This window comes from Pyrus communis, chromosome 6 (genome assembly GCF_041283825.1).
Source record: "Pyrus communis isolate YQ-2024b chromosome 6, ASM4128382v1, whole genome shotgun sequence".
NCBI classification, from domain to species: Eukaryota; Viridiplantae; Streptophyta; class Magnoliopsida; order Rosales; family Rosaceae; genus Pyrus; species Pyrus communis.
Window position 1 is genome coordinate 9,657,286 of NC_142570.1, and position 27,726 is coordinate 9,685,011.

Consider the following 27,726-nt stretch of genomic DNA (forward strand, 5'->3'; position numbering starts at 1 on the left):
CATTTGTCTTTCAAGTATTATAGACCCCAAAATAAGATCCTAATGAAAAAAACATTAGTACATTACTACAAAATACCAAATGTTCAAGGATATGCAAAATAAAAAGAGTTGCATTTCAAGGTTGAGGATGCAATCCCGAGTATTTATATATGCTTTAACATTTTTCAGACTTATACATTAATTATTATAATTTTACTATTCATAAGGGCTTGTATGATTCTAAAAATTGAAATGGCGATGTACCCATCCTCAAAGCGTAGAGGATACGCTCACGAGCGTTTGCCGATTTTTTCACATTTTTTGCACTTATCAAATAATTATTATAATTTTTTAATGTGTTTGGTATTTTTAAATTACTTTTGATATTTTTATTTTTATGTGTTTTATAATTTTTTTAATCTCCCTCTCTTTGCGTATAGTTTATTATAAAAATAAATACATAAATAAATAAAACTTAAATATAATAATACAATAATACATATTTGATATACATATAGACACACACACACACACACACCACACTATGCCTATTATATTTTATAGTAAGTTTTTTTATTAGTTTAAAAAAAATTAAAATCATCAAAATAACGTTTTTCTTAACGTGTCAAAACGGGTTACCCGTGTGTCACCCTCATGTTAATCTGTTAAGGACCCGTTATTAATAGGTTCTTATCGTGTGACACGATAACGACCCTATTAGTAATCGTGTCGACTCAAAACCCGTTATTTTCATGTCGTTTACGTATCGTGTAAGAAATTGTCAGGTCTAATTTTATTCACAGACTACAAGTTGCAGTATCTGTTGATTTTCACTCTTCAGATTTATTAGACATTTGAATCTTATCTCATTATGGCATCTTCACAAAAAATAAAAATAAAAAAGAAAGAAAAAAAAGGAGAGTAATCAACACTACCAATCTGTATATAAAAAGAGGCACAATGCAAAAATTGCGGTCAGGAAGTATATATATACCAACAAAATTAATTAGAAAGCAACAAATATAAAAATAAATTTGCACAGAAATTTAAAACGAGTACGAAGAAATAATCTTGGTCTGTTTTCACTTGCATTTTAAACTTTGTAGCGTCTTGGATGACAGATCAAATGCAATGGTGCAGTCCATGGTAGAAGACTTCTTCTTCTTCATGATAAACATCAATTCAACCTTTCCAGTCAATGTAGCCGCACTATTGAGTGTCAATACCCCGCTGCTCAATTCATTGCCAAGACTGGAACTGCTCAATGCACTTGAACTCAAGCTCACCTCGACGTCAACGTTTTTGGTGGAAAGCATCCCAGCCTTGCTCTTAGGAATTGAAACTTGCCCGACAATCGCACCTTGGTACAAAAACGTGATGATTGCAGCATCATACTTGTATGGACCAAAATTTGTGTTCTTGACTTTGATTTGGGTTGTGAATTTAGTGTCGAATGAAGGTGTTGTTGGGACAGAGTTGAGGCTTTGGACATTGATGTCGCCTAGTCTGACCTTTGGGGTCTTAACTTTCATAACAGTGAGACTCAACGCAGTTATGACCATGATCTGAAACACAATGAAAATACCAATATAAATGGCCAACTTGATTCTCTTCTTGCGTTTCAGCTCATCAGCTGATTGCAAAGACTCCGCATCACTTCTTGTGTAACCATTTGCTGGTGCCAAGGGATAGCCCTGGTTGGTTTTCTCAGCCATATTAATATCTGTTTCTTTTGTGATATGAAAATGGGTAGAAAGTTTTTGTGGGTTTGTTTCCTTGGATGAAACTTAAAAATGGAGGAAGTTGTTGGTGGAAATGGAGGAAGAGTTGTGTATTATATATAGGGTTTGGAGTTTGGACTATTTTTAATAAGTTATGTGCAGGAGTGCTTTCCCAGAACAAGTACACGCGTCCGAAGCCAAAGGTTCTTGACTTCTAGATGATCGATGACTTCGGTGAGGACGTTTTAGGGTTTTGCCATCCGATGAGACAAATTAAATATCAAGAGGAACCTTTATTTTGCTAAAAAAATATCAACAGAAGCTTCGATTTTTCCGTTGGCATTAAGACTAAATCCCCCAATATCCCAGGTGAGAACGTGGTTTGTTTGATATACTATTTGGGTTTTTTTTTAAATGTAATTCACACTGTTGTCCCAAATACAAGTAATTTGGGTACTTGAAGAATGAACGTTGTTGAAGACCTGACTAATCAAACATGGCCGAGGGTTTAGGGGCTAAGTAATTGCCAATCAAGATAATATGTTTCTCAAAATATTGAGAATAAAATGGGTATGGTGCAAATGTAACATTGCGGATATTAAATTGTAGGGGAAGTATATTCTTGATTTTATACCATCTGATCGAAAGGTGTTTTATGTGTTTTATTTTGAGTATTTATAGGTCTTTTACAAAAGAAACAAAGATATTAATAAAAATATCACTCATCCGTAGATATTTTATGATTTTTTTTGTCAATGCCAAGTTATTTTGTTTGATACTATTTCTTGTTTTTTGCTATTTTGGGCCATGATCTAAAGAGATATTTATCTTGTTTTCAGAGGAGAGGCACATGATGTTACAATTTCATTAAATTATAAAATAAATACGTATTTTTAATTGATATACTTTAAAATATGACATATCAATCATATCGCATACTTATATTATAATACATAAAATGGCATAACAAGTAACACGTTTTTTTTACTTATTATTTATCAAACAGTAATTATATTAGTAAAAATTAAATTCAAATGTATACATCTCAACAAGACTATTAAAAAGCCAAACTAGCCCAAGACTAAATACAAATAGATACGTGGCAAGTGTTTCAGATATAAACAAAATTTCCACAAATTGCCAATTCTGAATTTCCTTTTTAATGACAGGGTATGCATACCAAATGTCCTATTTATCTCACTCACTTAGTACTCATTCTTTATTACTTTGTTAGAGTGATCCCTTAATGGGTGACTTTAGATGCGATACCTATTTATTAATATTTTTTATCGAAACTATGTTAGTTTTCAGTTTTTTTATTGAAGTCCTTGAAATTAATATAATGATGCATTTTTATGTAGGTTATTATAATTTTAAATTAAAATTTGATATTTTGTAGTTACTTATATTAATGATATTTTAAATAAAATCCATAATTTGTGGAATTGATAATATTAAAAATTAAATTAAACTTATATAAAAAAGTATAGTTTATCTTCATGACATGATTTATCATTAAGATAAATTATACTTAAATAAAACTCATGATTTGTCATTACTTATATTAATGACATTTTACATAAAAAAAAATGGTAATTTTTACACGGTTCATTTTACATACAAAAAGTTGGTACATTTTATACAAAGAAGGTGGTATGTTTTATATGAAGTAATCGGTACATTTTATATCTGAAAACAATGGGTACATTTTACATTAAAAAATGGTACTTAAAAAAAAAAAGGGTACATTTTACATATAACAAAGTGGGACATTTTTAAAGACAAATGGGTTCATTATTAATAAATTATTGGTTCAAAGAATGGTTAAAAAAAATGAGTACAAATAAAAGTTTGGAAAATATGGACAAAAAGAAATTAATAAATAGGCACAAATTAAAACTGAAAAGAAAATTGATACAATTAAAAAAAATGGTTGCAAACTAAAAATAAAAATATATGATGCAAAACTTAGCAATATATATTATAATATATACATTTCATACAAGTTCTGGGCCATTAGATCACTTTTGAAGCAACTCATATAAAACGTCATATTCAAAGCTGAATAATCAACTCTAGTAGTACGACCAACTACAAGAAAAAAAAGTCCAGGTCCATAATTGTTGCCCAATGTCAAATTCTAATTAAGTTCAAGCACTCCCACAAAACTATAGCTATGTTATTTCACTTTCTTTTATTTATTATTGATTTCTTTAGTGTTAAATAGAAATATATATTCTAACAGCCCGTCCCGGACTTTTCGTACCGTAGGGGTAAAATGACAATTTTGCCCCTAGTGTGTTGGTTTCGTTGTGTGGTCATTTTGGGGGTTTTGGTTGGCTGTTTTGGACCACACACACACACACCCACACTCACCCTCATCCTTTCCCTATCCCATATCCATGTCTCTCTCTCTCTTTCTCTCTTTTCTTCACCATACGTACGGACAAGACCCATTGTGCTCGAAAACATCACGGATCGAGGAAGAAAACTACATAGTTGTGCTCGTGAGGTCCTTAGGAGTTCAACCATACCCATTTCAGTTTGTAGGAAGCTTGGTGAGGTCCTTAGGACGCTCAGGGTGGTTCGTTTGAAGGTTTTGGACGTCGGGATCGTGAGTTGCAGGTTTGGCCGGTTTTGGTGGAGTTTTCCCGGCGATATTCCGTGGGTTTTAGTGCTTGAAAGTGGTGAGACCTATCCTGAGGACGGGCGCAGTCACTCGAGGCAAGGGGGTTACGACCCTTCTACATACCAGTGAGTGGGCTTTTGGTTTTCTATATATACCTATATACTTATGATTTTCCCAGAAAATGAAATGAAACGTTTATATGTTTTAAATGCCATGAATTGCAATTGCATATTTAGTTATGTATTAGTAGTTGCATATATATATATATATATATGTTTGGTGCTGCGGATGCACGGGTAAGTGCCAGGTAAGTTATGGTTTATGTTTGTGTTTAGTAGTGATATGAGATGCATAGAGAGCTCATAACCTGCACCCCGGTGTTAGTGCTCTTGCCCAGAGTTGGGCACAGTTCTTCACGTGATGTTCACCTCCCGCACCACACACTCATCTTGGATCCAAGTTAGGTGCACAGTCCTATCGTACATACCACTTTAGGTGGTTCTGACTCGTAGGTAACCTGCAATTATTTGCCCAGTCTTCACGTGATCATAGCACTTGAGCGTACTTATTTACACCCAGTCCTGTCGTACAGACCACTTTAGGTGGTTCCAACTCGTGTGCAGGTGTAGTTAGTGAGTTGGAGATTTGAGCTCTAGATTCAGCCGTACAGGTCACGTTAGGTGACTCCGGCTGACAGATTACATAGCTTTGATCAACATTACCTGGGTACTTGCATTCTATTTAGAGGCATACGACATGGCATATTTTCTGAGCATGTTTTCTATATTATGTGTACATTCTATTTTTCTGGGAAGTATACAGGTTTTGCGGTGAGGGGTTAGAACTTTGTTATTGAAATGATTTTGAAAAGCTTTGTTTTTGCCCACTCACGCTTTCTGTTTTGCGCCCCTCCAGGCTCTAGTTTGGATAGCGCTTTTGGTGGCTCCCCAGAGGATTTCTCGGCATATCTGACAGATTATCACCAGTGTAGGACCACCTTTGGGTGTGTTATTTAGTGTTTGTTTCTTCCAGACTGCACTAGGTCTTTCGTGCTCTGAACTTTGTTTTTCACACTTACGCTTGCACATGTTTATTATTTACCTTGTGCATAGCTAAGTTTGTATTTATTCGTACTTTTATTATTATTTCTTAGTTTCCGCACTGTGCACACGGTTATGTCACTTCCATATGACGGCCAGCATGCCCTGATCTCGGTCGGGGTGTGTCATATATGTTTTTATCGAACAATTGTCTTTTGTGAGGTTTGAATTTAGAACTTCCTCCAGTAATGCAGACACAATTCAACAAATTGCAAACAAGGATGTAATGATGGAATATGTGAATATTAAGTATGTGAAAATTAAATCACATCTGGAAACATAAAAATAAAATTGGCTCATGGTATAGCGGCCATATTCTCTCAGTCACAATCCAAATTTTGGACAGACTTTGCTGCCAAATTAAACACCATAGAGCAGCTCATTTCAGCAGACTTGTTCTTCTTCATGATCATCATCAAAGTAACCTTTCCACTCAACTTGGCTTGACTGGTCAACACCAGTAGCCCACTGCTCAGCTCATTTCCAAGAGCGGAGTTGCTCGGCAAGGCTGCAGAATTCACACTCACCACAACATCAATTTTTTTCGTGGACCGCATTCCGACTTTGCTATTCGGAATAGCAACTTGCCCAACAGGCACACCTTCGTACATAAACGTGGCCATGCCGTCATTAAACTTATAGGTACCCCAGTTTAAGTTCCTGACTCTGATTTGGGTTTCGAAGCTCATCTCGAATGAAGGTGCGGCCGGGACGGAGTTGAGACTTAGGACATAGATGTTGCCCAACCTGATTTTTGGGGACTTCACTTTCATCACAGTCAAACCTAAAACGCTGATGACAACAATTTGAAGGACGATGAAAATGCCAATGTATTTGTACATCTTAATTCTCTTCTGGCGTTTGAGTTCCTCGGATTGCGTTGTGGCTGAAGCTTCATGATCACCTCCGGAGCGCCCAGTTGCTCGTTCCTGTTCCTGGTACTTCTCAGCTCCTACTTTCTCAGCCATTTTAATTTCTTTACTTCGAAAATATAAAATGAACAATATCCCTTTTCTTTGAAGGGTGTGATTTGCTTCTAGAGATGGATATGGAAATTAGAGTGTTGTGTTTGAGGTAACGGTAGTAAAATGTTATGCATATTTATAGAGTATATGGGTGTGAGTTTGCTCCCTTTAAAATGTTACACAACATGGAATATTACTCGTTAAGTTTTATTTCAAACATGTAAGAGCGTCTCCAAAGGAGATGTCAAAATGTCTACATAAGCTATAATAGTAAAAAAAGATCACAATAATATTCTCCAACTGAAATGTCAATTCATATGTGGCGAAGACATGAATTGGCAGCAAGGGGGTTGCTGTCAAATTTGACAGCAGCTTCAAATCTTTTTTTATTATTTTTATCTCCTCTCTCACTCTATTGTCCTCGCCTTCTTCTACCCTTTTCTCAGAACCAAACCCAGAAATCAACCTCACGATCTCACCTAAAGAGATAAAATCACACAATTCAGAAACAAACCCAGATGGAAAAACGAATTAGATGATCCAATTAAATCAACCACAACACACAATTCAATCCAATCTCAATTGATTGAAGGATAAAAACCCAATTTTGAACAGAACCCAATTAATAAAATCGAAAAAAGGGAAGCAAACCTTTGATAAAATAAGCAGAAGAAGGCCACCCTCTAACGGTGCTCATAGACATGGTCTCCTCCTCGCTCAAAGGTTTGGCCAATTTATCGACCAGCTGAGCCAGGCCATGCGATCTCGACCGTGGAGGAGGGACCCAGTAGGAGGCGCCGGGCAAAAAGGGGAGCCAATCGGGTGCGGATCAGCGGACGATGATCTGGTGGATGGCATCCTTAAGCTTGCGCAGAAGGGGATCAGAAGGCGAGTCGGCGGAGGAGAGCAAAACATAATGTAATAAAATAAGACAGAAATTAAGGAAAAAAAAATAATGTAATAAAATAATAGTTTAATTTGACATATCGGGTGGAGAGCAAAACATGAAAATATATCAAAATGCCACATAAGCTGTCAAATTTAAATTTTAGGTTTAAAATGTGACATCTCCTTTGGAGATAGTCTAACAGGTTAATTGCATAAGTTTCAAACTTCAAATGTGTGTGCATTGCCTTTGAAATATAAAGTTGAGAATCCTTATTATATCCATAGAAGCTTTGATGGGATCACTTTTCCAGTTTGGACTTCCATCCTAAGGTTCATGCGCACAAGAATTTGGGTTAACATATCCACGTGACACGTCCTGTTATTTTTTTTTATTGGAAGACTAACGGGAATTTAACTTTGGAACTCAAATGCTAACGGAGCTCACTACAAGTGTTTAATTAATAACATTTTTAGCACAAGAATCACATTAAAAGTGTGGTGTCGCCACAAAGACCACGAAAAAAATTTAGCCTAAAATGTAATACTTAAACATATTAAGTTACCTACAGACTATTCTAACCATTAGAAAAATTCGCCAGAATGTTTAGTTTTCAAATATCTAATTCGTTTCATTAAAAAAAAAAATTACAATTGCTTAAATGAGTAGCTTTTGCCATTTAGTACTATCGTCTAGTGATATTCCTCTTCACTTGAAAATGAGATGTTTTATGTTTGACTTTCGCTAAAAGTGAACTTGAATCACATTATTATTAGCCCATTACGAGGCTAAGCCCACCATCTTTCCTATTGTAGATAATATCATTTATTAAAAAAATGAGTAGCTTTTTCAATTTGTGGTTTTTTTTTTTTTTTGGAAAGCTTTCAATTTGTAGTTATGTCGTATATTTTTTTAATGATATATATCATTGATATTTTATTTTTATCAACTCAACAGTTGAAATGTAATTTATAATCGTTTCATTACTTTTTCTTGAAAACTAACTATTGATCCAATAGTCTATTCTAGTGGTCCCAATAAGTTTGATTCTTGTCTACCATGTGAATCAAACAGTGATATTAGGCGAATTCATTTGTTTTTATTCTCTCATATGGACAAAACTTGGAGTCCCCTAACAAGTCTTTATCCCACTTGGTTGTTGTCGCATTAAAATTATATGCCCCTTATGGCAGAGAAGTTCGTCTCATACCTAGATATTTTTATTAGCCAAATTAAAATGAGCGAAAAGTCGGGCGTACTAGAACGCTTGAATTAGTCCATTTTGGTGGCATGCGGAATATGATCGCCCAAGTGGGCCGGCCAAGGTCTGGTGGAGCTAAGAACGAATATCTACGGACTTGATTAGTAATAAAATTTGTATAATTTATTTAGGAGTTGGGACGTATCCATCAAGAAATATCGATCGTACATGAACTGTGGCGGTTCTAGTGTATACATCACAAAAGGCAGTCCTGTTTTTTTAAAGTTTTCATTTTCAGGATCTAAATACATGTTAGTCATAAAATTATATTAATACAGATTTAAATACTTAAAATATTTGAAAATTTAATAAAACAAAACTAACTTAAAATCCATGAAACATTAAAAAACTCATTTTCTTATTTTACTTTAATACGTTGTCAAATATTTTAAGCCTTGGATCCAATCTAGTATCATTTTATGGCTAAGAAGCTTGAATACACAATTGAAAAGAAACCAATAATATTATGAGTTCTTCATAGATAAACTTTTACGGTTTTTAATTCCTAGACAAAAACCACCAATGTTTAGAGTCAGACATCCAAAAGAAACCCAAAATTCAAATAAACTATTTCTAAAGGAAATGTTAAATTATAAGAGTTAAATTATAATTGATGACTGATGTGGCAATCTGAAGTTGTATGTCAAATTTTTTACTTCTCCAACCAAATTGTCAAATGTTATTTTATTATTTAAATAGAGCTTTAAATGGTTGTAGTTCTTAAAAAAATGTTGAAACAAAATTTTTATTGGTTGAAATGTTAATGTAATAAGGGACCCACAATGAAAAATAAATTTGACATTGATGTCAAATTTGACTCTAAATCACAAAGTCTTCAAATCCAATCAACAAATAATACTTCGGTTGGAGAGATTTTTGATGTCAATTCATCTTGGATTTTAATATCTTCTTTGAAGATGCTCTAATAATTGACCCAGTAATGAAATTTGCCAATATGCCATTGTTCACAACTTCACATTTATGTTGCCAAAGTCTCTCCATATGAAGACATTGATTTTTTTTTTTTTCTGTTTAATCTTATGTCGTTGTTCCGATAATGTGGAGCCAAAAATAATCAAGAGGCAACACGTGGATTTTTGGGTGAAAATGAAAAAAATTACCCTCCAAGCACACCGGAATTCTTACGCGCGAGCAATGGACAATCATCCCTCAATCAAGTCAAAAGTGCTTAAATAGGTATTTATTTATAACCTATTTCATCCATCCCTCATCATATCTTCTCTACAAGGTAACCCCTAAATCATTCATTTTTTTATTATATTAATTGATTAATTATTCAATTAATTTGCTAATTAAACATAAATCATGAACTTCACCCACAAAACCATCCAAGTGGCCGGTCCATCTCCTCCCAAGGTGGCCGGCCACACCCCTATATAAACTCCCTCATTCTCTCCAAAACTCAATTCCAATTCTCTTGCTAAATTCTCAAAATTCTTCAAACACTTTTCTCTTGAAATTCTAACTTTGGCATCGAAGGTTCTTCGGCCAAAGCACCCCCCCCCCCACCAATTAATCATGGGTGCGTGAGGCTCTTGGCCTTGACCTAAGGTATTATTTATTTTGTAGGTGCAATTTTGTCCAAGAACAAGGAGGAAGAAATTTGCATCCACAAATTGGTGCTTTCATTGAGAGTTGAGTCACATGCTCGTAGAACACTCTCGCATCTAAGGTTTTTTGTTTCTTTGATTATTTGTAGATTTTTCGTACGTTCTTATTCTTGGAATTTTTATTTGTAAAAATTCTTTGATAAAACATAAAAGAAAAGTAGAATGTCAAGAGACTCGGAAACCTTGATGAATGGAAATTCCAACGTTCAAAGATTAGGACTGCGGTAATTTACAAGGTTCAACATAGCAGTGAATGGAGAGGCATCCCCACAAGGCACCACCGTGGTGGTTACCACGGCAACCACCTTTGGCAAAACCCATGGCTCTGAAGCCGCGACCCAAGCCATGCCATTTTAACCTTCAAGGGCCCAAGCCCTAGTCGAGCGATCCCATGCCACCCAAACCTAACGCGAGCCTAATGCGTCGCCAAGCTGGCCCCAAGCCTCGCACCCACGTGCGCTACACGCCAAGCAACCCACTCCCGTGGCCCAACCTGCTTTTGCGGCCTTCCAAATGGCCTAAATCAGTCGAAAATTAGTTCAACCATCCCGGCTTCAACTTTCTGGGCCTACGATCAAACCGAAGGCATTTTCATCGCATTTATCGGCGGATTTGATATTTCCCAACTCAAATCTCGCACCCGGAATCTACCATACTTCCACTGCTCAAAGAGATGCATTTCTTTGAAGCTCTTCCAATCCAAATGGCAAACAACACTTGTCTCGACAAGTCATAGAGTTGACAAGGGCTTTCGCGCAACAGACGACCTTGGTGAATCAGCTCTTATAGCGCACTGAGATGCAAAGTGCCTAAGACGAGGTGTCCCGAAGTAGGACAAGGGCAGATGAAGAACCTCTCTAGCAGCATCCCGGTAAGCAGCCACTCGACCAACGACGAACCAAGTGTTCAGGTATTATACACTCCTGATTGGGCCCTCGAGATAACGTATACTCCTGTCTTAGCGCGCAAATGAGCGTGCACTCTCGACTAGGCTCACAGATGATCATACACTCACGGTTGGGGCTATACTTTAATAATCAACATGAGCAGCCTTCCAAGCGAAATGTTCATTCACAGCTAAGTTAGTAAGAAGCATCTTCCACATCACATCGGAGTAGGTAGCATGACGGACTGAGAGAAGCAGTCACTCAATCTGGTTCAAGCTCAACCAGCAGCCAGTGAAGAATCCCCTCGCCTACTAGGAATAAACCACATGCACCGCAACCACGGCATATACGATCCAAGCACGTAGAAGAGCAGCCTAGACCAACAAGCCACGAATGGGGGTAGCCGAGAGCTTCACTACCCTAACAAAGGCAAATTCGAGAAGAAGTAATGAGACTCTTGACTGAGCAATTGCACAATTTCCAACGTAACGAGGTCACCGACGAAACACTATGACGAGACTGATAAGTTCATATTTATATAAATTTTATATCAAATTCACTTGTCTTTTCTTAGTTAGTTCCTTATATTTCTGAGTTATTTACTTTGTTTTTGTGTTTTGTAGGATTTGTCAAGTAAAGAAAAGAAAAATAACACAAGTGGAATTTTAAGTGTATTCGTCAAAACTGCCTGTGCAGGTCAGCTGACTTTGGAAGCGAGTTGCGGACAGCTCAGAATGAATTAGAGAATGAGCCTTATTGGAAAGCTACGGATGTCTATTTTCTGGAGCATTTCGCAGATTGTTAATATTATTTTTCTAGAAGAAGTTATGGCTGTTTCAACACTGAAAGGTCCCCAAGAGGCTGAGCAGTTTGTAACTGACAAGAAAGCATTGAAAGCAATAAATCCAATAAATCTAGTAGCCAAAACTGATGCAATCAAGAACAAACCAGCTGACACATATTCAAATATCAGAGGAAATGGAATTAAAGATGAGGATTAAAAGAGAGTAATTGGCATAAAGGCTACCCAAGGAGTTACAATTGTTTTACATTTCCTCTCACTTATTGTCATCACTAAATGGCTATTAGTGGGTGAGTTAAGGAGAAGAAAATGATGCAGCAAGAATTGGTTTAAAAGTAGCATTGGGGAAGGAATGAAAGAGAAAAGCCTCCGGCGATTTCTTTCGGTTCTATTTTCTCAAACTCATGTCTATCTTTTGTTTTAACTTAAGGATTTTGTAACTAAATTTTTAGTAGTTAGGGGCTGTTTGAAGCCCCGAATATGATTGCAAGTTTGTTATGACATTTCGTTTGAATTACTTTTACGAATGGATGAAAGTTGGTTCACTACTTGTCTCATTGATGAATTCTTTATGTGTTTTCTATGGATGCATACTTAGTAAGCATTTCTAAGATTCTAATGCTATGAATATGTGTATGCCTGCCCTTGTCGAATGAGGACCTACATATGTTCTAGAGTAGTACTTGTTAATTGCGATTAACATGTGAACCAATCTCTAGGATAAGTAAGACAACGCCAGTACTTACGATGCCTTGTGATGACTCAAACTCTTTTCGTTCTTAATGATTTCTACTTGTTAAATCTATGAACACACCATTCTAGATTGCATGTTAGGGACTAAGTTAAGTTGAAAACGCCATTCTCTTAACATACTACATAAGAAAGAATAATAGGTTGAGTTCTAACATTGAGCCAACTTGAGCATCTTCATCCGGAAATAGAAGGAATTTGAATGAAACATAACATGTTTGCATGATTATTTGGTGGTGGATAGCAATTCCCCTAACTCGTTTTTCTTAATTTGCGAACTACTCAAAAATCTGTCTCTGTTCTGTTTTTGTTCGATTTAATTTAAATAGCAAATCAACTCCAAAAATGAGTCTAGTTCTGTGTGTCGAGTATCTGCATATAAAATTTCGTAGACTTTAGATAAGTGTAAGTCAGTCTAATAATTATTTTTCGGTGGCTGGTCAGTAGGGACAGCAGCCCAGTTTTTGTGACATTTTAAGTAGTTAGATAAAACAATCTTCTGCGGGAAGGACCCTTATTTTCATATGCTACAATTGACAAATCTTAGTGTTAATAAGGAAAATCAATAGGACATTTGTGTGCAACTTTGTCGTGTGCTTTTAATCCTATCAAATTTTTGGCGCCGTGTCGCCGGGGATTGTTATTTCTAATTACTTATTTTTCTATTGTTTTTTTTTCACAGACGAGATCGAACAGGCAGAGTCCCCACGCAAGTTTAGCATGCCACATTTCACATCCTTCAAAGGAGATGGAGACTCGGAAAGACACTTGAAGCACTACCAAAACACAATGATCCTCTATCGAAACAACAACGATTTTATGTGCAAAATATTCACCATCACTTTACAAGGCAAGGCACAAGATTGGTTCTACACCCTGCCGCCACAATCTATCCAGAGTTTCGACGAATTTTCTTTGGTTTTCACCAAAGAATATTCATCATATTACTTGATCAAGAAAAAGTCTTACCACTTATGAAGATGTTCAAAGCAGAGAAGGCAAAGATAGTTGGATGCGACGACTCGATAGTAAGCGCAGCCTTCCAAAATGACTCCTAGCAGACCACCCACTGTTAGGAGAATTGATCATGAAAGAAGATTTAACTCTGGCAAATTCTTTCGCTCTGGCAGAGAAGCATGCACTTTGGGACGAGGCTTGCCGATGCGCATTCAAGGACTTGAAGAAGTACCCGACATCACCTCCCTACTATCTAAACCGGAAGCAGCGGAGGATTTATTCGCATGTTTGACGGTATATGAGGCAACAATAAGCTCTACCATCGTACGAAAAGAGCTAGAGGCTCGACTATCTATATTCCACAATTCAAAAGCTCTCCTCAATGCTACCATAAATTCATAAGCTAACTTTGGCGATAGTTGTTGCAACCAGAAAGCTCAAGTTATACCTTCAAACGCACACAATCATCCTCATAATGCACTGTTCCACCCAATCTAGAAGCGTAATGATAAAGGCGTAGACACTGGCGGATGCAAAGTTTTTTGACAAACACAACAACTCAGCCCGAAAGGCACGCCAAGGGCAAACGAATACTAGAACGACATACTTGGAAGCAAGTTTTGTCCTCGTCGCCCCAAAAAATTCTACATATGAGCAACATGTACCGGCAATTGAACACCACCTCCTGCTACGTGTCACCAGTAGTTGAGCATCTCCTGCTGCATGTAATATGGCCCCAGCTCCACAGCTCCCTACTGCGCCTTCACACCTAGCCTATATGTCAAAACAGAGATGCTCAACGATGCCCCGGAAGTAGCCGAGCATGCTCTAGCTACGCCTGCTCCACCCGATAGAGACTTCTGGCATTTGCATGTCGACGACGCATCCAACTACAAAGGTTCGAGAACAGGTGTGGTCCTTGTCACCCCAGATGGTTTGATGCCTGAGCAGGTGATCACTATAGGTGTCAAAACATCCAACAACGAAGTAGAGTATGAGGCTCTACTAGCAGGCCTTCGAATGGTAAAAGACTTGGCAATGAAAAAGCTCGCAATTCATTTTGATTCCTATCTAATCACTAGCCAGACTACTTGAAGCGTTTCAAACTTACACCCTCACTCAAGTTCCACAATGCTCACGCGGACGCACTAGTCGGCCTAGGCTTCGCCCTCAACCACCAACTCAAACACCCTATTCTGGTGGAGTATCTAGATAAACCAAGCATAGAGGCGGAGCCATCAATAGAGGTGTCACAGGTTAGTACAATTCCAAACTGGCAAAAATCCATTATAAACTACCTGGCCAATGGTGCACTCCCCATGGAAAGATTGGAGTCTAGAAAGCTCCAAATATAGGCAACATGCTACTATATGTGGAACGACATTCTCGTCCAAAGATTCTACATTGGACCACATCTTTGTTGCCTAGCGTCTCCCAACGACCTAAAGGTTTTAAGCTCAATCCATGAAGGCATTTGTGGAAATCACTCTGGAGGTCGATCTTTAGCACAGAAGGCTCTAAACGCAGGCTACAACTAGCTTACCATGCACCAAGACGCTAAGGAGTTAGTACAAAAGTACGATCGTTGCCAACATTACAAGTCGGTACTAGCACTGCCTGCTAGAAAATTACACCCGCAGACGAGTCTTTGGTCATTCATGCAGTGGACAATCGACTTGGTAGGGCCAATGCTGCCCACTACTGGGGGCAAAGGCATGACGATCGTGATAACCGATTACTTCACCAAATAGGTAGAAGCAGAGCCTATGACTACGACGATACAAATGGACATAAAACGTTTCATATGGAGGAACATTATTTGCTAATTTGGCATCCCTCAATCCATCATCACAGACAACACCCTGTAATTCGTAGGCAAAGATTTTGTGACGTTCTTCCAAAAGTATGGCATCAAGCAACACATGTCCACACCGATATCCTTAAGGTAATGGGCAGGCTAAAACATCCCATAAGACGATCATCGACTGCCTCAAGAAGTCCCTCTTCAACAAGAAAGGAAAATGGCCAGATGAACTCCCCAGATGTCTGTGGACGTATCACACCACCAAACGACGAGTCACCGGTGAAACTCCTTTCTCTTTGGCATTTGGTTTAAAAGTGATCATTCTTCCCAATGTCATCGTGCCAAGTATCAGCACTCAACTGCCAAGCATCGAGTAGAACAGTAAGGAGATGTCCACAAACTTAGATCTGGCAAATGAGAAATGCGACATCACCCGCATCATAGCTTACCAGCAGTAACTTCTCTTTAGTTACAACAAACGGGCCAAATCCGACAGTTCCAGCCTGGAGATCTAGTCCTAAGGAAAACCTTCATCATTGCCCGCAAAGAAAGCTCTAAAAAGATGAATCCCATCAGGGAAGGTCCATACAAGATCAACAGAGTAGGCGGCAAAGGAAATTACACCCTCGCCACCATGAACGACAAAGAGATCGAAAAGCAATGGAATGCCTACAATCTGAGGAAGTACCATGTGTGACTTCTCGCTACATCAAAGCCCAAAGACTCAAGTAGCTCGAGGTGCACCACCTCACAAGTTAAGGACTATCCACTTGTTATGCAGTTCTTACCTTACAGCTAAGTTCTTGATTGTTTCACTCGTTTTTCAATAAAGAATTCAGAAGTAATCTACAACTTGGCTATGCTGCATGCTTACAACAATTTATCACAGGAATTGCATCTCTTGAGGGACCAACCATGATCTTCAGTGCAAGAGGGTAAACCAATTCCCCGACACCCACATAGTTCTGCTCTCCAAGATGGGAGGAGAAACTTACACTCTGAATATCCAGACGTGGATGAGTCCGGCTACCCTGGTATAACTAGGTGCATGATGGTTTGCGTCGGGATTCCTAGAAGTATCCATAATGGTCTTTTTCAAGGCTTAGCTAACTGAAGGCTTTTGGGTTTCTTGGCCTAATCTGCGGGGAACTGGGCCTTAGAGATGGAGGGGTACATTACGCAGTATGCTTTATGAAAGTCTGCCCTAAAACCCTAAAGTTGCTACCGATTGCCCTAGGGTAGCCTACGGTTTCCAGAAGACTACCTGCGACTTGCCTTTTAAGCAGTAAAGCTGCGCAAGACTTATATAACCGCATATTCTTGTGAACGGTTAAACAAGTTAACGTGCATATACGAAGCTTTATCCACTACTGACATGCTACGTAGTAGATAAGCTTCACCTTTTCCAAGCGCTACACAACCTACACAAAATCCTAAAATGTTGTGATACTTGCTACACAACCTACAGAATTGGAGAAAGCCAAGGTTAACAGCCTAGTGGTTACGCGGACTTGTTTGCTGCTGTAAGTAAGGCATCCGGCTGCCAACCCTATGGCTAATAACTTTGCAAAGTTCTACACCAACATCTATGACTGCATAGGCTACGCGGACCTGTTTGCTTATAGAAAAGTAGCACACCTGGCATTGGTCTATAAAGTCTAAAGGTTAGGGCATGAATAAAAAAAAAGCAAAGATGAAGAAAGCGAATGAAGCATGTTTATAAACCACTAGCAAAGGCCGAAAGAGTTCAAGCAAAACAAAAGCTACAAGGAAAACAAAGAAAATCCCAAAGGCTACCTAGAAGACTACACTTCAACAGCTTAGACATCCCACGACTACTAGGTCGTCACACCTTTAACAACCGCAATGCTCTTAGTACTGGCATCATCCAGCGCTTCACCCTCGGCTGCCCCAGCCTGGGCACCAACTTCTCCAACTACTTCACCAATACAAGCCTTAAAAGTAAAAGCAAGCAAGCCTTCCGGAGAAATAGAGAAGGTCTCAAAACCTCGAGCCCAGCCTTCTCACCCTTCAGTTGCTTGTTCTCCTCGAGTATACCTACACAAATGCGCTGCAGCTCATCCACTTCCTTCTTCAGACTTTTGTTGATCTTCAGCACACCTTGAAGTTCGAACACTTGGGGTGGTTCAAGCCTATCAACGATTCTTTTGAAGTGGATCACTTGATTATAAGCAGTAATGAACTCTTCATCCTTTGCATAAGCAGCGAAACGAATCTCAGAAACTACAACTCAAGATCTTGAATCTGAGGTATGTAACATCCAATCTTCTTTTCTGCACTTTCATACTTAACTTGGATCGCGTCAAGCTTAGTCTTTAAGTCAATAAACTCTTGGCGAATGGTCTCAAGCTGTAGAGAAGTGGGGGCAGAAATATTACACCCCTTCAAAGCAACGAGCTCATAATCCAACCTCTTGATCTCCTCAGCCGAGGAATAAACTTCCGTTCCCATAGTCTTCGCCACCTCCTTGGCAGCCTTGTTAGATATGCATCATAGCAAGCAGATCAGTCCTTTTATATTGGGTCGTATACTTCGCAAAGGAACTTGGGCAACCAACCTTTCTAATGCCATCAACAAACTTGGCATAAGCGTCCATGTCTTCAATAGATCTAGTTTCAAAAGCACACACATCTCAGCAGCCTTCCCAAAAGCAAGCTTAGTGGATTTCTCACAGCTGCCCACTTGGGTAATCTATTCCTTCCTAACAGGCGAATCAGTATCAACAGCAAAGGGAGTGGGCCTTAGCGTCACTTTAGCAGCAGAGTCCCCATTATCGCTCTTCATAATAGCAAGTCTCTTTAAAGGAAAACCGAACTTAGCTCCCAACAGATGTCTTGGTACAGATTTAGCAATTCTCTGCACTAAGGGCATGACAAAACCTCTAGACTGACCAATACTATCAGCAGTCGTATTAGCCATTCTCGACGTGGCAGGCCCCACAGGCTCAGATCCAGTAACCTCATTTTTCTACCCATTGGAAGAAGTCATGTCAATCACAAGCTTCTCAGCAGCAGGCGGACCCACACGAGCAATGGAGGAAGTTTTCAGTTTTTTCTTAACTGGCATCTCTTAAGGAGGAGGGGAAGATCTCTTCTTTCCACCTTCATTCACAATAGGCTCCACGACAACGATCAGACGAGCCAAAGCATCTGCCTTAATCCTCTTTACCTTCTTTCTCGAGAGCACCCCATCTTTCTTTTGGTGAAGAGAACTAAGCAGCCAATGTCATTCACGGTACTCAGCAGAGGAGATCAACCCATATTGACTTTTCCCTTCTTCTTTTTTTCTCTCGGACTAGCAGGCAAGAGGTATGCATGCCCAGCATTCTAGCAGCCCATGAAGCCCACGACCTTCTCATTTCTCTCAATCGCCGGCTTGGCCCGCGTCAGGTCCAAGAGCACAAAGGACATCAGCCATGTAACTCACCTAGCACTGCACCCTAGCGCCATAATTCGTGGCCTCAACCGCATAAGCTGCCCTTGGCTCTAGCCAAGTCGAGCAGCCCAAGTAGTGGTCCCTACCACAACACATCATTAGCCCATGTCGAGCCGACTCCTGGCCCCTGCTAGCCGACGTGCTGCACCACCCCTACGGCTGGCCCACGACAGCACTATCCAAGAAAAAGACAAGGAAAATTAAATTTTTCTTACCTGAGTGAGGCGTGGAGAAGACGAAGTAAGCAACGAAAGATGATCCTTTGCACGGGCAAGATGTAGAAGATTGCTAGAGGAGGGGGAACAAATATCCTCTAAGCTTTCTCTCTCTTGTAAGGTAGAATAAATCGCTCTCCAAAATTGATTTAATAATCTACTTAGGGTGGACTTAAATAGGTTTTGAGAGAAATTTATTTCCCTTTCCTAGAAGGATCTAATTTCCTATTAAAGAGGGAATCTTCATCAAAACAGGAAACAATCCTAAGTTTCCCAAAGCAAAAAGATCTATACACCTGCTGCCCTTTTTTGCGAGTAGCCCAACAGGTGTGGGAGCATTTGTGGAGCCAAAAATAATCAAGAGGCAGCACGTGAATTTTTGGGTTAAAAGGACAAAATTCCCTCAATCAAGTCAAAAGTGCCCAAATAGGTATTTATTTATAACCTACTTCATCCATCCCTCATCATATCTTCTCCATAAGGTAACCCCTAAATCATTTATTTTTTATTATATTAATTAGCTAATTAATTGATTAATTATTCAATTAATTTGCTAATTAAACACAAATCATAAACTTCACCCACAAAACCATCCAACTGGCCAGTCCATCTTCTCCCAAGGTGGCCGGCCACACCCCTATATAAACCCCCTCATTCTCTTCCAAAACTCAATTCCAATTCTCTTGCCAAATTTTCAAAATTCTCCAAACACCTTTCTCTCGAAATTCTAACTTTGGCATCGGAGGTTCTTCGGCCAAAGCCCCCCCCACCTCACCACATTCATCGTGGGCGTGTGAGGCTGTTGGCCTTGACCTAAGGTGTTATTTGTTTTGTAGGTGCAATTTTGTCCAAAGAGAAAGAAATTTGCATCCACAAATAATTTGAAAAAAAAATGTAGTTTGCCTAGAGACATATGCATCTGAAAAATAAAATGTAGGTAAACTGATTTTTCAAACAAAATTAAAAAGAGCAAAACTATCAGGAAATTTAAAATGTTAATATAAAAAACGGATGCACTGTAATCCACCCAATTAGAAATTTAACACAGTTAGTATGACTAGTTAGATTTATAATTAGTTCAACACAATAAATGGATATAATCAGCTGGCTGCACATTGGGATCAAGGTGGTCCTAGAATTCCATCTAAAATTCGAGAAATATACATTTGAAGATTATCTGAGGTCCTTTTAAATATCGGGTACGGGTCATTTTTGTGCCTAACAAGTGTCTGACAAAATGCATATCGCAGGTTACGTTGACAACACTCAACAAATTCTCCCAATGGCACTCGTCATAATGCTTCGACATATGTCAATGTCTTTTGACATGTGCGCAACTTGGTTCGGCTGATGACAACGAGTCCACCAAGTGTTCGACGAAATATCTTAGTGAATAACTGGTTTTTTTATTTTTGGCACGCTTCAGACTCTGTTTCTATCTAAAAAACTTAGACCTTTAACACTGGGACCCCCTAAGATTCAATTCATTGATCCGCCACTAGATATACTTAATATGTAGAGAACCATATACCATGTTCAATTGTTATTAAGGGTATTCAGGAATACTAAAGATGTAAAATCTGACTTGTTAAGCTTAATTAATGAATTTGCTTAGTTAGATTCTAGTCACTAAATATCAAGATTTTGTATAAAAATGTTCACGCTATAGAAACAAGACAAAAAGAGCGTCTTATTGAAATATGAGCAGGTGGAACGTCCATGTCCATTATAGCTAGGAATATCTGTTCAATATTAAGTTGCAAGATGGTGCAAGAAATAATAGTTTTTACAGTAACATGATCGAAAGTTATAGTTAACCAATTATTTTTTTAACAAATAATATTATTTGCACTTTGTTCTCTTGATTAAAAAAAGACGCAAATGAGTTTAACACTCCATTTTTTTCTCTGCACTACTCAATTTCTTTCCGCCTTACAATTGTATAAACTGATGGAAATTCAATGAATAAAAACGATAGGAGTGCAAAAGGATCTTGCTTGACCAGTGAGATTAAAGAATAATACATCCAAGTTTAAAAACAATAATTTGCCAATAACTAGATCCTACATCACGTTTTCACCTGTTATTAATCAGAAGACTTGATCAATATATTAACAGAAGCTTCTATGGATATTTAAAATGTTCCCTCGTCACGGTCAGAGAAAAAAACTAAAAGTTCCTCAAGTTCCTAAATTAGTACTATGATCTAGTCACATTCCTCTTCACTTGTAAGTAAAATGTCTTAGGTCAATTCTCACCAAAGGCGAATTTGAACCACATTATTACTAGCTTATTGTAAGGCTTAACTCACTTCATCACTCTTTTAATGTAGATAATATCTTTGTTCAAAAAAACAAAAAAAAATCCCATGCGTTTGGTGTGTGCGATAAAATACTTCCGTGATTGAACTCACATTTTCCCGGAAGTTCATTCGACCGCACAACTTAGTGAAAATAGGCCTAACTCCATATACTATATAAAGCACATTACTCTTTCAACATTTCCACGAAACAACTCCCACCACTCACAAGCTTTCATTCCACAAAAGGAAACCAACAAAAGCAGGCAACTTTTGTTTTTTCAACTTTTATATCAGAAAATAAAAGGAAATTAACATGGCTTGGAAACAAAATGATGCGGAATCTTTGCATTCCGCTGACGAGCTGAAACGCTAGAAGAGAATCAAATTGGCCATATGCATTGGTATTTTCATTGTGTTTTAAATCATGATCATAACGGCGATGAATCTTACTGTGATGAAAGTTAGGACCCCCAAGGTCAGGCTAGGCAACATCAACGTCCAAGAGCTCAACTCCGTCTTAGCAACACCTTCATTCGACACTAGATTCACAACCCAAATCAGAGTCAAGAACACAAATTTTGGTCCATACAAGTATGATGCTGCAATTGTCACGTTTTTGTACCAAGGAGCGATTCTCGGTTCCAAAGAGCAAGGCTGGAATGCTTTCGACCAAAGAGATTGACGTTGAGGTGAGCTTGAGTTCAAGTGCATTGAGCGCTATCAATCTTGGCAGTGAATTGAGAAGTGGGGTATCGACAATCAGCAGTACGGCTAGGTTGACCGGAAAGGTTGAATTGATGTTTATAATGAAAAAGAAGAAGGCTTCCACTTTGATCTGTCATCAAAGACGCTCAAAAGTTTGCAACGCAAGTGATCAGACCTGCGAGATCAATGCTAGTTCTTGATTTGTTATCGTTTCATTTTTTTGTCCTCTTTGGGACTTCTTGTATTTTGTTGCAGAACTGTATTGCTTTACTTGTCCAACCAATGAGGCCCCTGTTTTCTTTTTTTCTTTTTTTCTTTTATTGATTTTGTTCGATTGAATTTAGAAACAGATGCGTAACTTCTGTAGTATATATAGCAAGAATTCCTGAGTTCATCAAATTGAATCCAATCACACAATTTTAATAGAATCAGATAGTGAAATGAAAATTAGATGTTGAATAAAAGTAATTTTGGACTGCAGTCACATTTGCCTTGTCATCAAAGACGGTCCAAACTTACAAAGCAAGTGAAATCAGACGTGATATATATTTGGATATATTTTTGGACACTTTTGTCCATCTGCATACTCTGCTTATTTATGTTTTTTAATTCTCCTTTGATTTCTTCATTCGAAAAAAAAAACACAAAAAAAAAAAAAAACACAGGCACGTAGAATGAGAAAATAAATGCATGGAAACCACTTTTCTAATTATTTCTTTTATCCTAAAAGTGCGTTCCCATAAGGTCCTTGATTTTTGGTTTCTGCTGCAATAAGGTCTTTATGACTTTCAAAATAACTTTAAAAAAAAAAAAAAAGGATGACCAAATTAAACATAAAATACAGACTTGTTTTTGGCCAGTCTGAGTAGGGTTCTTGTTCGACCGGTCTCCCCTACTTCGAACTCCAAACTAAAGAATACGTTTCTCTTGGCTCTGCTCTACTGGACGCCGCCTGTTTGAGCATTTTTTTTTGGGGTATACTAGTAAAAGAGGGAAGAAAAAGTATGATAGCACAATTTATGGTTGTGACTAAATGTACCCTACTTTTTTCCCAGTTTAACCTTTACACAGTTCAATGTAATACAATGAGTATAAACGACATTGTAACCACCACACTGTAAGAGTTGAATCTCAATACAAGGACACATTTAAGATCAATGATCACTTATTTCTAATCCAAGTGGAAGCGAGTACCTCTGCAGCTTCAACCCTCCTCAGTCACCAAATCCATTGGGTGTAAGCAATGAAATGTATGCAAATGGTTCTTAGATCATAAAATCAATGGATCGTCATTGAAAATATAAGTTATTCTAAACAGACAAATACAGAGAATGATTTGTGATGCTCTGATATGAAAAATAATACTCAGCTAGTACGAAATCTGAATCAAGCAGTGAAATTTCTCTCAAATGAACTGCAGCTCACAAGGTTTGTTTGATTAGAAGGATATATCATCGAAATATTTGATTTCAAAATAGGCAATGCTTATCAATTTGGGAATACAAGAAGGAAGAATAGATTCGGACTTTCATGAGTTTTTCACAGAGACGAGACATGTCCTCTCACTGGAATCGAGAGGACTTTCTCACCGTAGAACGAAGATTCTGAAAAACTCAAAAGAAGCGTGCTAGTTAAACAGCAACCTTTAGCTTAACAAGTGAAGAAATGACATTTCACAAGTTAAACAGCAACCTTTAGCTTAACAAGTAAACACTAACCATGAAATAGTCAAAAGTAAAACGGCGTAACAAGTGTAAAAATGAACACATCTACAAGGTTTTAAACTTAGAAAGCACCATATATTGAAGACAGGAAGAAAGGTAAAACTGACATAAATGCTTAAAAAATTAATAAAAGAATATTGTATAAAATACAAATTCAAGGGTCACATAAAGAATAACAAATCAACTTGTTCACTCGCAATTTGAATCCTAAAGATGTTACAGAAAGAATGCAGTTCAACTCCACCCTCCTGCACCAAGCTACTTAGTTTTTCTGATCACTTGCATTGCAAACTTCTGAGCATCTTTGATGACAAATCAAAAGCAATGGTGCAGTCCATGGTCGAAGACTTCTTCTTCTTCATTATAAACATAAGTTCAACCTTTCCAGTCAACTTAGCCGCGCTGTTGAGGGTCAAGACCCCGCTGCTCAATTCACTGCCAAGATTGGAACTGCTCAATGCACTTGAACTCAAGCTCACCTCGGCGTCAATTTTTTTGGTGGAAAGCATTCCAACCTTGCTCTTTGGAATAGAAACTTGCCCGACAGTTGCACCTTGGTACAAAAACGTGACAATGCCAGCATCATACTTGTATGGACCAAAATTTGTGTTCTTGACTTTGATTTGGGTTGTGAACTTAATGTCAAATGAAGGCGATGCCGGGATGGAGTTGACCTCTTGGATGTTAATGTTGCCTAGCCTGACCTTGGGGGTCTTAACTTTCATCACAGTAAGACTCATCACCGTTATAACCATGATCTGAAACATAATGAAGATACCAATGTACATGCCTAATTTGATTCTCTTCTGGCGTTTCAGCTCGTCAGCGGACTGCAAAGATTCCGCATCATTTTGCTTCCTAGCCATGTTAATTTCCTTTCTTTTTTAATATGAAGGTGGAAACGATGATGGTTATCTGCTAGCTTTTGCTGGTTTCTTTTGTGGGATGAAAGCTTGGAAGTGGAGGGAGTTTGTGGAAATGATGGAAGAGTAGTGTGTTATATACATAGAGGGTTAATGTTGTGCGGTACAAGCTTCTACGAAATGCTCAAATAATGTAACCAAAACGCACGTATAGGGTAGGGTTTTTGATATTTAGGATCAATCTAGACGGCTGTATGTAGGAAGAAGTCTTTTGTTTCACATAGCACATAAAGAAAAGGATATAAAATACAAAATAACACATGAGGTGCCTTTCTCTATAAGACGTGTAGAGATCCAATTGTTCGTATTCTAGGCAAAGTTGATATTAAAATGCTACCTGTACTTTAGTATTATGAGTTATGTGCTTTCTATTAGATTATTCATATCAATCACATGTGGAACAAAATATTAGCTTGAATGTTAAATTAAGTTTCTTAAGCCTTGTTTTTTCTGGATTAGTTTGAAGACATCTTTCAGTCCTTGAATTATAATTTGAGCACCCATTCCACTTTTTCCCTAAGAAATGGAAAAAAGGGAAAGTCTTTTTCGCCCTCCATTTTCTCCTATGCACTCATCAATTTTTTTTTTTTTTTTTTTTCCTGCTATTGCATTTCTATATTTTTTTTAGCCCTACGACTGAAAAAAGCTAAAGAGTAACCAATAAATAAACAAAAAATTGCAAAAAGATAAATTGGTAGTGTGAAAATCATCACCCTAGAAGTATCATGCTTGACCAAATTTATAAACAATAAAGTGTACTATAATAGATGCTTCTGTTGATATTGTCATATTTTGTATGTCCATATCATGACAGCTCAAAGCAAAAATAAGAATATAAGATGACCAGTAAAGCATATAATAGATGCTTCACCAAAGTCATCCATCATCTAGAAGTCAATAAGTTCACCCTTGACCTTGGACGCGTTTGGCGCGTCTGCAATCAAATTATTCCCTTGAAACTCTCATTTTCCAAGAAGCTCATTCCCCTACACAACTTATTGAAAACAGGCCAAACTCCAAACGCTATATATAGCGCACGACTCTTCCATCATTTCCACAATATCCCTCATTTCCAAGTTTCATCCCTGAAAACATACACCTCAACCAATCACAAGAAGAACATGGCCGAAAAGAACCAACAGGCATATCCTTTAGCACCAGCAAATGGTTACACAAGAAGTGATGCAGAGTCTTTGGAATCCGTTGATGAGATGAAACGCAAGAAGAGAATCAAGTTAGCCATTTACATTGGTATTTTCATTGTGTTTCAGATCATGGTCATAACGGCGATGAGTCTCACTGTCATGAAAGTTAAGACCCCAAAAGTCAGGTTAGGCAACATCAACGTCCAAGAGCTCAACTCCGTCCCAACATCACCTTCATTCGACACCAAATTCACAACCCAAATCAGAGTAAAGAACACAAATTTTGGTCCATACAAGTTTGATGCAGCCATTGTCACGTTTTTGTACCAAGGTGCAACTGTCGGGCAAGTTTCTATTCCAAAGAGTAAGGCTGGAATGCTTTCCACCAAAAAAATTGACGTCGAGGTGAACTTGAGTTCAAGTGCATTGAGCAGTTCCAATCTTGGCAGTGAATTGAGCAGCGGGGTGTTGACTCTCAACAGTGCAGCTAAGTTGGCAGGAAAAGTTGAACTAATGTTTATAATGAAGAAGAAGAAGTCTTCCACCATGGACTGCACCATTGCATTTGATTTGTCATCAAAGACGCTTAAAAGTTTGCAGTGCAAATGATCAGACTTGCGAGATCAGTTTTAATTCTTGATTTGTTATTTTTTTAATTTTTTTCATTCATTGTGACTTTATTGTATTTTCCGCAGAAATACAATATTATTACTGTACTTGTATCTTAATAATGACACCCTATTTTTTTATTTTTTTTTCTTTTCTTTATTTTGTTTGCACTTACCATGTTTTAGGCATATAAATAGAATAATTTAATAAGTCAGTAAGATTACAATTTAATTCTTTACCGCTTGTGTGTCATATGTCTTAGAAGACATCATTTGGGCTTGCCACACACCCTCTTTGTTACTGGGTTTTACCTGGTTCGCTCATATTTTTTTATTTTGTTAATCTGGTCTTTTATTTCGGACTGGGCAATTTAACATAAAAAATTTATATTAAATCCAGCCTTCATCAATTTTATCCTTCGATATCATTGTATAGTGTGTGAAGGTTCCAACTAATGCTGAAAGTGGATAATTTGATTAATCAAATTTTACATAGTTAGAAACCATTCTAATTCAATATTGTAGGAATATCCACAAGCCGAATAGTAACATCTACCAATGGCTTTCGGTTGCCCAGATTAGTCAGAATATGTTTGAAGTCTACCATATTCTGATCATATATTTTAGAGCATGAAATATTTATGAAAACTCTAAGCGTATCTATGGTCACCATGATGTATCTCATATTGTTGCTTTGGCCAAAAACTACTTCTGGAGATAGATCGTCAATGGGCTACTATGACACCTAGAAGGTGACAGATTCATTTTTGTGCATTCATGTATCTCTATGTTAATACACATGATTGAAACCTCACTCTATAGGGCTCCGTTATTGTTTGAGAGCTTCTAGGTGAGACTAACGATCACATTCATTAACATAAGATAACTAGTGATGTCTTTGGTCTAAGTACTAGCAGTATCCATATAACACAGAAGTGTGGTATAATTGACAAGTAGGTAATCTTCTATTCATAGACTTTTATGGTTGGTCAATGTCTAGTGAACTCAATCTCATAGACAAGGACTTTTATGCCTATTCCATGTCACTACATGCTTAGTCTAAGACTTACTAATGGATATAATATAAATCGGCATTTGCGGATGTTTGATAGTCCTTTCGATCATCTTATGGCTAGGAACATAATTTAAGACTGCAGATCTGTATGGTATGTATCTCAAGATTGGAACATCTTTGCAATCTCATCCCTACCACTTAAGTTATTCCTTAGACTCATTCTAATCAACAAAGAACCTTCCTAATCTACTGGTAGGTCAG

The 27,726-nt window shown here is 37.8% G+C and overlaps 4 protein-coding genes, 1 long non-coding RNA gene and 1 pseudogene across 5 annotated transcripts; 3 read left to right on the forward strand and 3 right to left on the reverse strand.

The window, feature by feature from the left end:
• Positions 1-940: 940 nt before the first annotated feature.
• On the reverse strand, positions 941-1,835 carry LOC137709710 (late embryogenesis abundant protein At1g64065-like). The gene has a single exon (XM_068448691.2). The coding sequence runs from the start codon at positions 1,692-1,694 to the stop codon at positions 1,062-1,064; it is 633 nt and encodes a 210-aa protein (XP_068304792.2). The 5' UTR covers positions 1,695-1,835; the 3' UTR covers positions 941-1,061.
• A 2,069-nt stretch (positions 1,836-3,904) lies between these two features.
• On the forward strand, positions 3,905-6,505 carry LOC148696259 (uncharacterized). The gene is made up of 2 exons (XR_015963579.1): positions 3,905-4,454; positions 5,245-6,505. It is a non-coding gene; the product is annotated as an uncharacterized LOC148696259 (long non-coding RNA).
• Positions 5,654-7,311, reverse strand: LOC137710398 (late embryogenesis abundant protein At1g64065). Its single transcript, XM_068449402.2, has 2 exons — positions 7,046-7,311; positions 5,654-6,873 (listed from the first exon to the last, which is right to left on the reverse strand). The coding sequence occupies exon 2, from the start codon at positions 6,395-6,397 to the stop codon at positions 5,750-5,752; it is 648 nt and encodes a 215-aa protein (XP_068305503.2). The 5' UTR covers positions 6,398-6,873; positions 7,046-7,311; the 3' UTR covers positions 5,654-5,749.
• A 14,254-nt stretch (positions 7,312-21,565) lies between these two features.
• On the forward strand, positions 21,566-22,333 carry LOC148696260 (uncharacterized; annotated as a pseudogene).
• A 1,556-nt stretch (positions 22,334-23,889) lies between these two features.
• On the reverse strand, positions 23,890-24,756 carry LOC137710082 (late embryogenesis abundant protein At1g64065-like). Its single transcript, XM_068449036.2, has one exon. It carries the CDS (start codon positions 24,638-24,640, stop codon positions 24,050-24,052), a length of 591 nt encoding a protein of 196 aa, XP_068305137.2. The 5' UTR covers positions 24,641-24,756; the 3' UTR covers positions 23,890-24,049.
• A 986-nt stretch (positions 24,757-25,742) lies between these two features.
• On the forward strand, positions 25,743-26,591 carry LOC137709694 (late embryogenesis abundant protein At1g64065-like). The gene has a single exon (XM_068448677.2). The coding sequence runs from the start codon at positions 25,819-25,821 to the stop codon at positions 26,449-26,451; it is 633 nt and encodes a 210-aa protein (XP_068304778.1). The 5' UTR covers positions 25,743-25,818; the 3' UTR covers positions 26,452-26,591.
• Positions 26,592-27,726: the final 1,135 nt, after the last annotated feature.